The sequence below is a fragment of the Lepisma saccharinum genome, chromosome 26 (assembly GCF_977018435.1).
Source record: "Lepisma saccharinum chromosome 26, izLepSacc3.1, whole genome shotgun sequence".
Taxonomy (NCBI): Eukaryota; Metazoa; Arthropoda; class Insecta; order Zygentoma; family Lepismatidae; genus Lepisma; species Lepisma saccharinum.
Genome location: NC_139254.1, coordinates 14222582 through 14238064, shown reverse-complemented (window position 1 = coordinate 14238064; position 15483 = coordinate 14222582). Strand labels below are relative to the sequence as shown.

The 15483-nt window shown below is 41.8% G+C and overlaps 1 protein-coding gene across 1 annotated transcript in view; it reads left to right on the top strand.

The window, feature by feature from the left end:
• LOC145979413 (lachesin-like) overlaps nt 1-15483 on the top strand; it is a 287347-nt gene that overhangs the window by 104044 nt on the left and 167820 nt on the right. Inside the window, exon 2 of the mRNA XM_083112296.1 lies at nt 705-787. Coding sequence (XP_082968422.1) covers nt 706-787 — 82 coding nt within the window. The 5' untranslated portion in view covers nt 705. The remainder of the gene's footprint in view (nt 1-704; nt 788-15483) is intronic.

Here is a 15483-nt window from a genome sequence, read left to right as displayed (position 1 = left end):
ACTATATGTCTTCACCGGGGAAGGAACCCTGGACCCATTGATTACAAGGCGACGACGTTACCACTACGTCACCGCGAAGCCATGGTCCCAGTGGCGGCGATTAGGAGGGGCGATGGGGGGTAGTTGCCCCCCCCCACACACGTTTCGCCACTTTTGCACCCGCACTATGCTAAACCTTATCTACAAAGGGAAATATACTGTCTTTGCTCTCCCAGTTTTGACACCTCCCCCCCCAGTTTTGGAACCCACTCGCCGCCACTGCTTGGTCCTTTTTGTTCTGCAGCTTAAGACTGGTGATGAGCCGCGGTTGTCCTATCGATAAGACTGCCATACGGGAGATCCGGGTTTGATTCCAGGGGTGGGTACTTGAAGATAATCTTAGGGAATAGAGGTGCCCGAAGCATGGTGCTGACCACATCACCTCCAAAGAAGTGGTCGTGAATGTGTGGGACCCAACCTCCAATCCTCCTATATGCCATGAAGGCACAGTGCAGTGACCACTAGTAACTTTACTTTTGCCTTAATGCAGCGAAACTAATACGCTAAAGATGTTAAATATTTAATTTTGTTAGAACGAAACACTTCCTTTCTTAAAACGTTATCCTCGTACCGACTGTGTTTAGTCCAATATTACGTGTAATGGTACGTGTCACTAAAAGCCAAAGAATTGGACCGCTGATATTTGTTTTCCTGCCTCTTTTCAGAATGGATCACGTGACGAGGCAGCATGTTCTACTTCTCATATTTCTGCTGCCTCCAGTTCTTCTCACATGGAGCGTCGACAAAGGTAGGTCCATGAGTTCATGTATGCTTTAACATTTAATTTATATCACGCCGCAACACGTAACGCTCTCTGCATACCTGTCACGATAAATCCTGGGGAAAAAACAGCACGTGCTAATGAACCACGCTCTGTGTTACAACTCAGAAATAAGTTAGTTACGAACTAGTCCGTACGGGATGGCTTAAAATGAATCCTAATGATAGTGAGGTTTCGTGGCTAATTAACAGTGTGCGTCCGGCAGAAAGGCGTTGGAATATTGCGTCACAAGCCTTGGTTCGATCCCCGTACGTCTTTTTAGACTGTCCGTATTTGTTAGACATGTAGCTGAGTGTAAATATGTTTGAGAGGGATTTCTTATAAGAAGAGGAACATTCTACAATAATTATCTTTATTTTTGTATGTTTCAATATTTTACATCGTCTTTCTAATTGGTGTTGCCACTGGGGCGAGGGTGACATAACCCTAGTCCAATAGTCATTTAGCCTATACTCTGTCCCCGGAATCTTTGGAGCGAACGAAAGCAAGTCTCTGCGCAAGGTGTGACTCGAAAGGGCTTGTCCAATGAGCACGTACGGTGAAACAGATTTGCGTGGAGGGGGGAAAGCGACAGCAGCTCTCAGCTGTTAGTAACAGAGTGTACTGCTTGCGTGAAACGAATAATTTTCAGAATTATAGATATCACAGCAGAGGATACACAGGCACAATGAATAAGGAAACAGACAGATGAGATAAGAAGAATGAGTCAGGAATTTGAAGAGAGGGAGATGAAAGGAGGGTAGGCAAAAAGATGGAGAAATAAAGAAAGAAGAGTAGACAAAAAGATGGAGAAATAAAGAAAGAAGAGTAGACAAAAAGGTGGAGAAATAAAGAAAGAAGGGTAGACAAAAAGATGGAGAAATAAAGAAAGAAGTGTAGACAAAAAGATGGAGAAATAAAGAAAGAAGAGTAGACAAAAAGATGGAGAAATAGAGAAAGAAGAGTAGACAAAAAGATGGAGAAATAGAGAAACAGAGTAGACAAAAAAGATGGAGAAATAAAGAAAGAAGAGTAGACAAAAAGATGGAGAAATAAAGAAAGAAGAGTAGACAGAAAGATGGAGAAATAAAGAAAGAAGAGTAGACAAAAAGATGGAGAAATAAAGAAAGAAGAGTAGACAAAAAGATGGAGAAATAAAGAAAGAAAGAGAGAATTGGATGAAAAACGAGATAGAGAGGGAAAGAGGAAAGGGAAAAGGAAAAATATGAAAAGACAGAGTTTGAAAAAGAGGAAGGAAGGAAACGGAAGATATAAAAGTAGGAAAAAGATTAATGAAATGACCGAATGGAGAAACAGGAAGAATAGATATAAAAAGGATAAACATAGGAAGAAAGGAGATAAAGAAAATGAGATAAAGAGATAGAGAAACAGAACAAGACATGTGTAAACAGAATCTTAGCATAGAATCAAGGGGAGTCACGACACTATCCTCTCAAATTTATCAACAAGTGCAGATATTATGTATATATGATATTGATTGTCAACCTTGTCGGCACAAATTTATTTGAAGTTGGCGCTACTGAGTCTTAGTAACTACACTCTATCCGGAATTTCTGGACCAAGCCTCGAATAATATCAGAGAAGGGGAGAAGGCGAATGGGCGGATCGAAGCCGTACACGCTGCTGCAAACAGCTGGTAACTGCAGTCGTTTTCCCCTCCACGCAATCCCATTCCTTCGCACATGCTCATTGGTCGAGCTCTCTCGAGTCACCTCTTGCGCAGACGTGTTTTCGTTTCCTTGCTCCATAGACTCCTGGGGCGGAGTACAAGTGAAGCAGAGTCCACTTGAATACATTTCATCCACCCTCGAATCCACGCGAACAAAGCCGAACGAACCCGAATGACATAAGGATGAATGACGAGTAAGAAATTGGTGAAAGGCAATCACAAAGGAGACATTGCCAGAACATGAATCTAGGGCTCGAGATAATTAACAAGTACTCCAACGCAAACATTATTCTCCGCTTGTTTCATCCGTTTTTGACTTTTTATGTTCTAATCTACTTCACCACTGAATTCCTGGTGAAATTCTAGCCCAAAACCATACCCAACATGCCCCCTTCCAATTTAAATAAATGAGGTTGGATCCAAGATGGCGGTCAGCAATATGGCGGACGTTGTAATGACTTGCACCAAAACGTTTCCCCCTAGGCCTGACATATTACTACCATGACCAATTGCTGCAATGTGCACTCCCTTTTATTTTATAAGGAGTTGTCACGGACTTTTGACTCACCCTGCACTTCCTTCTTTCTTCTATGAAAAGAGAAAGTCATTCAAAGAAGCTTTGAAAACAGAAACAATGTTTTTGTTCAAATTTGGTAAAACAAACACTTCAACCTCTCGGTTCTGTATGTTTGTGAATAGATGGCTCTCTCAGGAACATGCATAATAAATAATAAATAAATAGTTCAAAGTTACACATATTTCTAATGCGTTATAGTTAGAAAAATAAAGTACAAGAATTCGAATAAAGTTATGAAGTAACTGTATATTTTGCATTTGAATTTGAGAGGAGCGCATATGTTAATAACTTGATTATGCATACGTTTAGAGTTCATAGTTGTTTACATTACAAACGCTTATTACAATAGATATGAGTATAAGAATCGTCTCGTACAATGAGATCCATGAGTATTACCGTGCAAATTGTCCATGACTATGTTCATTAATTTTTCTCTCACATCCCATGTGTTTTTAAGCGATGGATCTCTATGTTCGCTGATGCAGAAGTTGTCAACAGCTTGTTTTGAGTTTTCTTTTCATTCTTGAAGCTCTTATTGGGTCAAATAAAGTGCATGAACATGATGATGGACAATTTGCAAGGTAATACTCATGGATCCCACTGTACTAATTTTGTCGAGGAGTGTGTTGTTTTCGAATTTCACGAATGAAAGACAGATTAGCATGCAATTTTAATACACAATCATTCGAAATTTCCAATAATATACGGTCGAACAAATCAGAAAATAATTTCTAGAAATAGGAATCGCGAAGGGGGGCTTTCTTCCAGATCCCAAAATTTCGTGATTAGCCAAAAATGACAGAAAAGCAACGCAAATAAAGTAAATCATCATACATGTGATAAAAGGGATGAGGAGACAGGTGAGTGGAGAAGGTTACATAATTTAGAACTCCATAATTTGTATTCATGTCAAGATATTATTAGAATAATTGAATCAAGAAGACGTAGGTGGGTACGAATGGGAGAGGAAGGTGGAAACCTGATGGTAAGAGACAGGCACGTATCCAAGGGAGGGCTAAGGGGTCTAGAGCCCCATCGAAAGTTTTCGGTTTACACTAGCTAAAATGAGCTTTTTGTTTCTTGTGGTGTTGAATAAAATAATGTGACGTTAATTTAAGGAGAGAAATAATTATCGAGGCAAGACGAAGAATGAGAATATTCTATAACCCTGTTATTGTTAATAGCTCGTATCCAAGGTAGGAATCAGGGGGCTCGAGCCCACCCGCCTTCAAAAAAAATTTAGTTTATGCTAGATAAAATTAGGTTTTTGGCTTCTTGAATAATGTGATGATACTTTGAGAGAGATAGTAATTATCGAAGCAAAACGGAGAATGTTCTATAACCCTGTTATTGTTAATAGCGCGTATCCAAGGTGGGGATAAGATGACTCCAGAACCACTCTCCCCAGGAAATGTTTCAGTTTACACTGATAAAATTAGGTTTTTGGGTTCTTGAATAATGTGACGATGATTTAAAGAGATAAATAATTATCGAGACAGACGGAGAATGTTCTAGCACGTAGCACGTATCCAAGTTGGGGATCAGGAGCTCGAGTCCCCCTCTTCAGGGAATTGTTTTCTGTTTACACAAGATAAAATTACGTGTGCTTTTGTCTTCTTGAATAATGTGACAATAATTTGAGAAGATAAATACTTATCATGCAAGACGGAGAATGTTCTATAACCCTGTTGTTGATAATACTGTATTCTACGTAAACTTTCCTTGCGCTTTCAGTGTTGTCGCAGCGAACTTGAGCACTATGTAGAGACTTGTCAGCATTTGGAAAGTGCACAACAATGGTAGCGCCACGTAGCACGTAGGGCGATTCGTTGAAATTTTTATTCTCCGGAAGGTGCGAGAGGGAACGTTCTTGAATAAGAGAAGGAGTCGAGCTACTGACAATAATTACGAATCGTTTTATCTGCGGAACGTTCTAGAATATAATGAGGATATAAATACGCGGCTTCAATTTCCCGGTTGATCTGTACAACAGAATCGGTTTAGACTTCAGAGGTAAGTGTGACAATTCATACAGTCGATTAGTGATCAGTCAGTGTCAATAGGTTGCTTTATAAGATCTAGTGATTCGAAAATAAAAAGGACTAAATACCGTAAGGTAACAAAGTCTACTACTAGTTCCAGTTCGGAGCCAAAGCTGAAGACATTGACGACAGCGGAACTTCCGGAGCCTCAGTGTAGTGCTACGAGTAGTTCGGGTCGAAAGACGAAGAGATCGAAGGTCTCTCTCAAGTGAATATTTCAGCAGTACGGGGTATTGGAGCGGTATATTAAATAAGAAATAAGCTGCACAGATCAACTAAAAATCAAAGTTTTGAGTGATTATTTAGTTTTGCCAGGACCAAATTTCGTGTATACGGTCCGAGAATTTCATGGTATAAAAAAATACTTTAGTTTAAGCCTACTGAGTTCGACACACACTCAACAGACAATTTTGAACTCTTGCGAGTGCTTAGGTGGTGTTTTTTGGTTTTGTAAGAGCTGCAAACATGGGACGATAAGACACATTAGTGGTGTTCAGGCTCGAATCAGAGAGAAATATTCGAGAACTGTCTGCGTCGAGTTCCCAGCACGCAGTTTGAATCTCGCATTGTCGAATGGATTGTGTATCCCGTGCATGTGTAACAGTTTCGTAAAAACACTTCTGGTACACAGATGGTTTGATGCCTGATGAGAAGAAATGGACAAACACACGTACTAAGATGGTTCCGCACACAATGCTAATGCATGAAAACAGAGGAGTTGAGTGGTAGAAAATGTTCCGATTTCACGTTTTCCCAGCCTTAAACAGTGGCGATGATTTAGAGGATAGTTGCTCCCCATTTTTTTTTTTGCCTCCACACTATCACACTATGGCCTACCCCCCATTTTGGAACCCAATTGCCACCACTGGCCTTAAACATACAATTGTGAGGTTCTATCTATACCCCTTTAAAAAATGGTGTTCAGCCCTACTCCTCCCCCCCCCCCCCGCCCCAAAAGGAATTCCTGGATAGGTGCCTGGTAAGAGACCTGCAGTAAGGCCAAGACGAAGATATAGAGAGATAACGTTGAGGTGGACATAAAAGAAACCGTTAAGGATGAATAAGATTGGATTGATCTTGCCCAGGATAGAGGCACATGGAGGCTTGTGTTGCTGCAGCCATAAATCTTTGGGTTTAAGAAGGCTACTTGTGAAATTAATATTCTAAAAGTGAAGAGGGATACCAAGTGTGAGCGTTTAGTTAAAATACATTGACCTACTTCCAGACATGCTGCACTTTAATTGCCCTGATGATTTTCCTTTTACGAAACTGTAAACACGCTGTGTGTGATTGGCTGCTGAAACAGTGACGTCACTTTGCACTAAGCATTACTTCCACACGGGCATAATGGGCCAGAAAAGCAGAGAATCATAGTTTTCAATTAGCGTAATGGGCGAGAGTCAAAACTCCCAAACAATTCCCTTCCCAGTTGTCCCATTGCTTCAATCAACGCATTTCTTCCATGGACTCCTTTCAACGCCGTCTCTCGTGGACGACATTTCCCAGAATGCTTGCGGTACCCAGCAGTCCTTGCTTTGTTCCCCTTAAGCTCGCAATTCAGCGGCAAGCTTCGGTTGTCCCTCGCGTGAGATCCCATGGGAGGGAGGAAGGGAAGCATTCAGGCCTGTCACGGGCCACACTTTATTACCACCGACACGAAAATCTCTCCCGCTTCTTTGCCTTTTGTTTATTCAATGCCGTTGCCATGACGACTCGTAATGTCTCCCGCCCCCGGGAGAGGAAGGGAGGGTAAAATGAGGCACAACTACATTTTATCACCTCATTTCTTCTTGTCTCGGTTCTTCTTTGACCGCAGAGGAATCTGGTGGCAAGAGGTTGTTTCAGATGATCCAGAAGCTGCTGTGAGGCATGGGAGTTAACATATTCAACGGGTTATTTATATAGGGTGGTGCATATTGTATCTACCAATTTCAAATGACAACGTAAAGATGGAGAGTGTTTGTAGTAACTTTGTATGGTTGTGTAATAAATAGGCATTTAATACAGTGCAGGGTGCGAAATCATTTAATACTGGGGGGGAGAAAGATCTTCATCTACAAAACCCCTCCCCCCACAAACATACATATAAATTATACGCTATACATATTTATAATGTTTTTAAAAGTAAAAATACATTACTAAATTAAATTACTAAATTAGTAATTAAAAATAGTATTATTATTAATTATACACAAAGAAATACATTTGTTACTTTTATGTATATCAGATATTATAATGTAGCAAACTATTTCCTTTACTAACTGGTAAAATATGTTAATAAATTATGAAATAGTTGAAGGGGTTTTATTATGTGTCAATTTTTATTTAGTTTTTGCTTTATGTTAATATAAATCAATTAGATATCATAGTTATTAATTTTTTGCATTCTTTTTTTACTTTTATTGTGCGTATTGATGTAGATTTGTTAATGATCTCTTGAGAGAAAAAGCATTGAACACTCACAATTACACTAATTTGTTTATGTTTTCGATATCATTCTTAGTACAGTATATTTGAAATTTAAAGTAATTGCTTATCTTTTGTTTGTTGTAACAAAAACTCTGCCCCTGGAATTTTTTGTCGGGGGGTATTTTTGAGGCCGAGATTGTTGGTGGGGGGGAAATCCCCCCGTCCCCTCCAGGGTTTTGCACCCTGATACAGTGTATAATATGGACAATACATACATCTAATCAGTGCACCTTGAAAATAACATCCTCTAAAAGTCCTTCTTCTGCTTGGATGCACTGTTCGAGGCGATGCGGGAAGGCTTTCATGACGCGTGTCTCAACATTAGCCGTGGCTCTCCACTGTCCTAACCCACCTCAGAATGCCGTGTCTCTCTGGAACAGGTGCATGGAGATCTTCATTGTTCCGCCACAGTGCCCAGTGCTTCTTTAGACAAAGGCTTCCACCGCAGTAATCCGCGTCTGAACCGGCCAACGCTCCATTGTATACTAATTGCCTGACTCCCAACTCTCCACGGATGTAGGTATGTCACAAATGCGCACGTGCATTCTGGCAGGGTTGCCAACTCAAATTGGTAGATGCAATATGAACCACCCTGTATAAACATGTAGGCTATGCCTGTAGAGAGTATGGATTGCAGGGAAAGGAATGTGCAATGGACCATATTAGTGGTGACGTCACGAGCAGACAAACAATTGAGCAAGATTGAGGGGAGAAAAGTCACAAGATGTTTGACTATGTTATAGCACTGGATTTTCCATCGCAGGGGATAGCGGCTGGTATATCTGTTTTACTACCTCCACGTGGCAGCATTTCCAGCGTCACTTCTTCAAAACTATACATGATATTTCCGTTCAGTCTCTCTTGTTGATCGATTGATTGATTTAGTTTATTTTTACTTCCCTCTGGCTAATCGCGAAGATGAGTATAAGGTATGAAACGGTGAAGTTGATGAAGGGACACTCACCATGCCCAGGTAGGGATTCAAACCCGCGACCCCTGGTTGTCTCTATTGTTCTTTTGTATACATATGAAGGTATGACATTACTAAAATCACAAAACGCCAGGGGTCCCGGGTTCGAATCCTGACCTGGTCATGGATGTTTGTGAGTGTCCTTTCATCAATTTCATCATATCATCACTCATCCCCATCTTCGCAAATTAGCCAAAAGTGGCACAAAAAAGCGAAGTAAAAGAAATCAAATCAAATCACAAAAGCCGACCTCAGTGGCATAGTGGTTAGTACAGCGCGCTACAATGTCAGGTGTCCCATGTTCGAATCTGGGTCTGGATTTCCGTTATTCTGCCACTTTTGGCTAATGGCAAAGGTGAGGATGAAGGGTGATAATGAAATGAATGAAAGGAAAGTCACTAATATACGTGGGTTCGAAATTTAATAGTAGCAACGCTGCTGTTTTTACTCCATGAAACGGAACCGGTGCTTCTCACTTATACCACATGTTAGTTTGATACCTAAGCTACCTCGCAGTAAATGGACTCTTCCTTCCAACACTAGGCGCATGCGCAGTGACAAGAGGAATAGAGTATCATTGAAGTTCGCGGTCTAAAGTTGAGTAGTCAGAACCCCCGAAACTAATGTGAAAGTTCTGGTGATTCTCGCCGTACCTCCAGGACAGGCCGTCAATGCGCAGTGTTACTGTTCATTTTTGGAACAAGACCTGCGTTGCGAAAGTGAGGGGACACTTTCTGCTGAATCCTCCCATCATTTTGCAGGACAATGCTCGGGCGCATGTAGCGCAACCTGTGGCTGATTTGTTACCTCGATGGGACTGGCAGATGCTCTACCAGTCCCTGTGACTTCGATTTGTTCCCTAAGATGAAGCTTCCGAACTGTTCCAGAGATTCTTCAGGCAAGAGACCGCTCTATTCAAGCCATCAACAAAGCAGACACTGCTACAGAAGTACTACGACTTCCACATCGCTGGCAACGGTTGTACACGATGCTGATGACTACATAGAAGGGCAGTGAAAGTTCCTCGTTTGTATCATTTGAGAATAAATAGTTGCCACTATTAAATTTCCAAGCCACGTATATGGACAACACAACACAACACGAACCCCATGAAGGATTATAATTGCCGTGAGTCAGATGCCAGAGCCTCGCAAGTCTGAAAAATGCAGGGTACTTATCCGATAAGGCCCGAACACCTCTCACTCGTTTATTTCCTTAACTTTAGCATTGATACTTACCTATTCTGCATTGCGGAAGATTCTTTAAGGTGTAGTTAAGTCTTTTTCCATAAAATAGTGTCAACGTTTCATATTACGAGTCATTATTTGTCTTCCTTGTTCCGCTTGGGTAACAGCCAATATGGCGTGCACTCGTCGTGGATCATCGCGCGTCGTGCTTGTGTTTTGTCGATTTGGAGTGGGGTATGCAGTGTTTCAACCTTCTTAACCGAAAAATACCTACTTTCGTGTTCATTATGTCATCACAAACCATTGACGGATAGCCCCAAAAACCATTCACGATAGTCCCAAAAACCATTCACGATAGCCCCAAAAACAATCCACGATAGCCCCACGAACCATTGACAGATAGCCCCAAAAACCATTCACGATAGCCCCAAAAACAATCCACGATAGCCCCACGAACCATTGACGGATAGCCCCAAAAACCATTCACGATAGCCCCAAAAACAATCCACGATAGCCCCACGAACCATTGACGGATAGACCCAAAAACCATTCACAATAGCCCCACGGACCATTTCCGGCAAGGTTAGGTTGGGTTGGGTTAGGTTAGGTAAACATAGTTTTAAAAAAATTAAAAATCTCGTAAAACAAAGGCACGTTTGGAAACACTGGCGAGACCGCGTGACTTTCGACGCTCGCACCATCTGCACGTACATAATGGAAACAACGGCCTAATGTTACAGAAGATGCAAGTTCCTTACGTGACAAGTGATTATTTCTTGTTCTGCAGCATTCTATGGTGAAGTTTTCAGTTTCCGTGAAAGAAAATACCTCGAAGAACTTCGACAATGCTACAGAAACTGATTTCAGTAAGTAGTTTCACCTGTAAATTTGAAGAAATCTGTTCGGGCGATATCGGATAGTTACTAAATGCAGTCCAGGGTGTACTACGTTGAAGGGAATTTGGTTTGCATATCTGAGCAAATAGTGGACTTAAACTTTAACAAAGGCGTCAGGGGCGTTTCGTCAGGCCCGTAGCTAGAATTGATCTCCAGGCGGGGGGAGGCTCACGGGTTATCGGGGGCTTTGTAAACGAAGTCCATATTTCAAAAGTTTAACAGTGTATAATGAATGTAAATTATGTGGGGGGAGGGGTCATTAAGTTACATAAAATTTTGAAATATCACACAGATACTACATTTTTCTATATCTTTTAAATTATCGCTTGAAGTGTTAATTGGCTGAAATCATCCCTCACTACACCATCCATACTAGGTTTGATGATAGATATTTATATTACATAAGAAAAAATGGACAATATTCAATCGTAGTGGCTAGCTTACATTCCACCCCCCCCCCCCCAAGACCGAAACAATAAAACTTCCCTTCGTTCTCAAAACTTGGGAGCTGTTGACGGAGGGAATTTGCATAATGACATCAAAGTCACAGATTTCTGTATAAATGGGAGGTCGCAACAGGGGCAGCGAAGGTACAGATAAAGAAGCTCTCCTGTAAAGGAACTTTCTGAAGTCTAGAGATGAGAATCTCCTAAATACTTGCCGCTACTTAGACTCTATCTTATAAACAAGATGATCGAATGTAATAGCTGCTGTTCATGCTATTATGTGAATTTATCTTTCACCAAAGTTATGAGCAAAAGAATTTCTGCTGTCTACATTTTCACTCTTCACTGCAAACAAATTACACAAATAGTTTTACCTAATGTCAAGGGGGCTGACGGCAGTTCCAGAGGGGCTCGGCCCCCTTGGCCTATGCCTGGCTACGGGCCTGCGTTTCGTTGAGATCGAGAAAGTGACGCCTTATTAGTAGGGCGTGAGAGGCAAATGCCCCACCTTTTTTAAGGGCCTTTCAATGCTAAGCCTTGTCTACCAAGAGCCAGTAAACTGCTCTTGCCCCCCAGTTTTGGCGCCCAATCACCGCCACTCAGTCGCGGCGATTAAGGGGGGCGAGGGGGGCAGTTGCTCCCCCACTTTTTGCCACTTTTGCCAACGTGCCAAACCATATATAGTAATGGAAATATAATGTCTTTGCCCCCCCGGTTTTGGAACCCAATCGCCGCCACTTCCGTCACTGCACACCGCTATATGCCTTTACGGCACGCGCAAAGTACAAGGGTGGACTTTACCTCCTTCATGGACACGCCCCTGATCCCCATCGCCGCGATTAATCCAAGAAGTAGAAAAGCGATGTAAAATAAGCGAAATTGGAAGAACGTTATTATTTTCCATAATTTTATGTATGTGTTAATATTGTTCCAACGAATTCAAAGTTGTTATATGACCTAGAACTGGATCCTAGAACTACGACCTAGAAAACTCAAAGATGGCCGTACAGTAATTATCTCCCCGAGCACGGAAACAGGGAGTGAAAAATGAGATACGTCCCTGTTGGTTCCTTGCCCCAGTGCAATGTCAACACAATTATCCTGGAAGCCGACAACCAGCTCTACAGGGAGGATGCTTAGTGCCATCTCTACCACGGAGCGTGAACCAAGAAATTAGAAATTGCAGGGGAAAGATGATATAATGCGGTGTCATGTTTTCTCTGGGTCGATCTTGTGGAGGTATAGTACGTACAAGTATAATTTTTCCACGTCAACGTGTATAAATATGCAGGTTGAACATTCTGGAAAAAATGTGGCTGTGCTGTTACTCCGATTCAGTTGCGGTACTTTATAAGATGCAAAGAACTGACACTCGAAATATAATTACGTAGGATATAGTACAAATGCATTGATTAGTTCAAAGTTTGACACTAATGAACCACACTTAGGCAACGCCTGCATTGATTACGCTGTAATTAACTTTTTCTTCTTTTTCTTCGTTTATCTTTTTTATCCACAATTATGATTATATGTTTTTCCAAAAACCTCCCTGGCCGGCCCCCGTGGCGGAGTGGTTAGCACAGCGCGCCACGACTCCAGTGATCCCGTGTTTGAATCCCATCCTGGTCATGAATGTTCCTTACTTATGTTTCATCAGTTTCAACATGTCATCCCTCATCCTCATTTTCGCGATTACGCAAAAGAGGCAGAAATGCGACATGAAAATGAATCTAATCAATCAATCAACTATCCTTTTAGGCTTTTTAAAAATTCATCTGGCTACTCAAAGCAGAAAATCCCTCAATATTCATTTTTATTGGACTTCCAGCTTCACATCTAGCAGTGCATGCCCTGCATACATTTTACATATTGTAGTGTATTGCATTTGTACTGTTTTGATACTTTCCGTCGCTTATCTGGTCGTTACGATGAGAAGGAGTGTTGCTTAGATGAACTTAATGAAGGGATACTCACAAAGATCACCCATGTCCAGTGACGGCGATTGGGTTCTAAAACTGGGGGGGGGGGGCAAGGACAGTTTACTTTCCCGTGGTAGATAAGGTTTAGCATAGTGCGGGAGCAAAAGTGGCAACAAGGGGGGGGGGGAATTGCCCCCTCGCCCCTTCTAATCGCCCCCACTGCCCATGCCCAGTTCGGGACTCGAAACCGGGAACTTCGGTGGCGAGATCAAAAGCCTATCACTTAACGAAATCAGCCATAGAACCGGTACATTTTAAATACATTAACATTTTCAACTTTATTACTAAATTCAAAACAAAATTCAAAGGCATTCATAAATATCACATTTGTATGTACACATTAACACGTTCATAATTTTTTTAAAATAACTATAATTCCATAATTACAAGTTTTTATTAATTTGCCTCAGGAATGTATATCTTAATTTGCTTATTTACCGTATTTCAAAATTTAAGAAATTTCCAAAAACGATTGTCATTCATTCCACTAGCCCGGATTTCAATTAAGGAGCGGAAAATAATTTGCCGTCTAAGCCATTAATATTACTGAGTTACCCTATCGAACAAACAGTCCCTATACTTGCATAATTTTGGGAGGACAAGTGACTGGAACTGTAGCAAAAACACTTTTCTGGTCCATGATCTGACTCACGGCTGGCCCAATCACCGGGAAGATTACGTCATCCTACTAGACGCGCATGCGCAGTAGCGTGTAAATCGAACCTACACTCTGTCTCGAGAATCTGTGAAGCAAAGCCGCGCAAAACGGCAGAAAAGGGGAGAAAGCGAGTGGGTGGAGCAAAGCAGGGCGCGCTGCTGCAAACAGCTGGTAGCTGCAGCCACACTTTTCCATCCATACACTCACGTATCCTCTCACACGTTCATTGGTGGAGCCCTATCGAATCACTACTTGCGCAGAATTGTTTCTGGTCCGCGGTCAAATCACCGGAGCGATTACGTCATCCTACATGACGCGCATGCGCAGTGTGCCAAACGGTCTGATTTTTTACCTGCGGATATTTGGAATTCCAGCTTGGGTGTGAAGACATTTCCGCAGCGGTTATCGCAAGATTTACATTCAAACCGGATAAACACATAATGCTACAGAAGCTTAGATCAGGTAAGCCTAGTACGTGACAAATAGTTCACTAACAGCCCGACAGGTGGCCTACGTGCTTCAGAATACGAGAGAATGCCTTTTCCTGAAAACGTGAAGCCTTTCCTGTCAGATACAATCTGACGCAAAAAATTCAAGATTTTCTCCCATCGCAGTCACTACACGTTCGATATCCTACGTGCAATAAGACTTGTATATTCGGAATCTGCTAGAGCCAGCGGGGGGGGGGCGTACGCTCCTGTCATCTTATCGAATAGACCCCCTCCTCTCCAACTCCCGGCTTCACGAGCTTTGATACGGCCCTGATGTTTGAAATCGAGACGTCACAAAGAAGTGGAAGCCCTTTTCCAGCTCCGAATGCTCCACGGGGGGGGGGGTTCTGGAAATGTTCCTCTCTCTCCCCCCTCCACACTCAGCAGGTATGAAAAAGATATTTTGCCGGCATGGAACTTATCAAAGAGAACTGCGAGGAATATTTCAAGGATTTTTCGCGAAAAAAGAAGGCGACGTGGTACTTCTTTTTTGTCCCCAGGAGGTTATTAGACCGTGGAGTTCCGAGCAAGAAATCAGTGCCGTTTTCTCTCGAAATGGTGTTGCAAGTTTAATATTAAAATCACGGTCGCGGCTATGCTGATTCTTAAAATACTCCTTGTGTATGGAGTACACGAAGCTTAAGAGATAATGGCCGTCCATTTCTCACGAGTATGAACAGGGTGTCGCTGAGAAACACAGGAAGACACCCCCCCCCCCCCGTGAAGAGGGTATCAGCACAGACAACTTGTCTTAGTAACATTTTGCTCGTTAACGCCTCGCTGCGACGCTACGAGCCCTCAAAAAACCGTTTTCTTTGTAAATGTTCTATACTTTAAGCCCAGATCCATCAGATTTTACATAAGGTCGCCATGTTGGAAAAATTGTCGCAGTCCTAGAAAACATCATTTTAACACCATTAAGCCTTGTTTCCATGATATGAAAAACTCAATATGCTGACCAAGGCAGACATTTAATTTATTATAAAACATAAACTAAACGTAACGTTTCAACCTTATAGCAAGGTCTTCTTCAGACTCTGCACCAAGTACAAATGTAACAAGGTACAAAAAAGGACGATATATATACACCAATATTACTCCCCTCCAGACTATTAGAAAGTTGTAGCTTAGGCACACACAGGAGTTGTACTACATAGAAATTTTTCAGCGAAAAATGCAGGCTCAACCAGGACTCGAACCCGGGTCTCTGGCATACCGTGCCATTGCTCTAACCACTTTTTTTTTTTTTAACAAAATTTTATTTTATCAGCATATATAC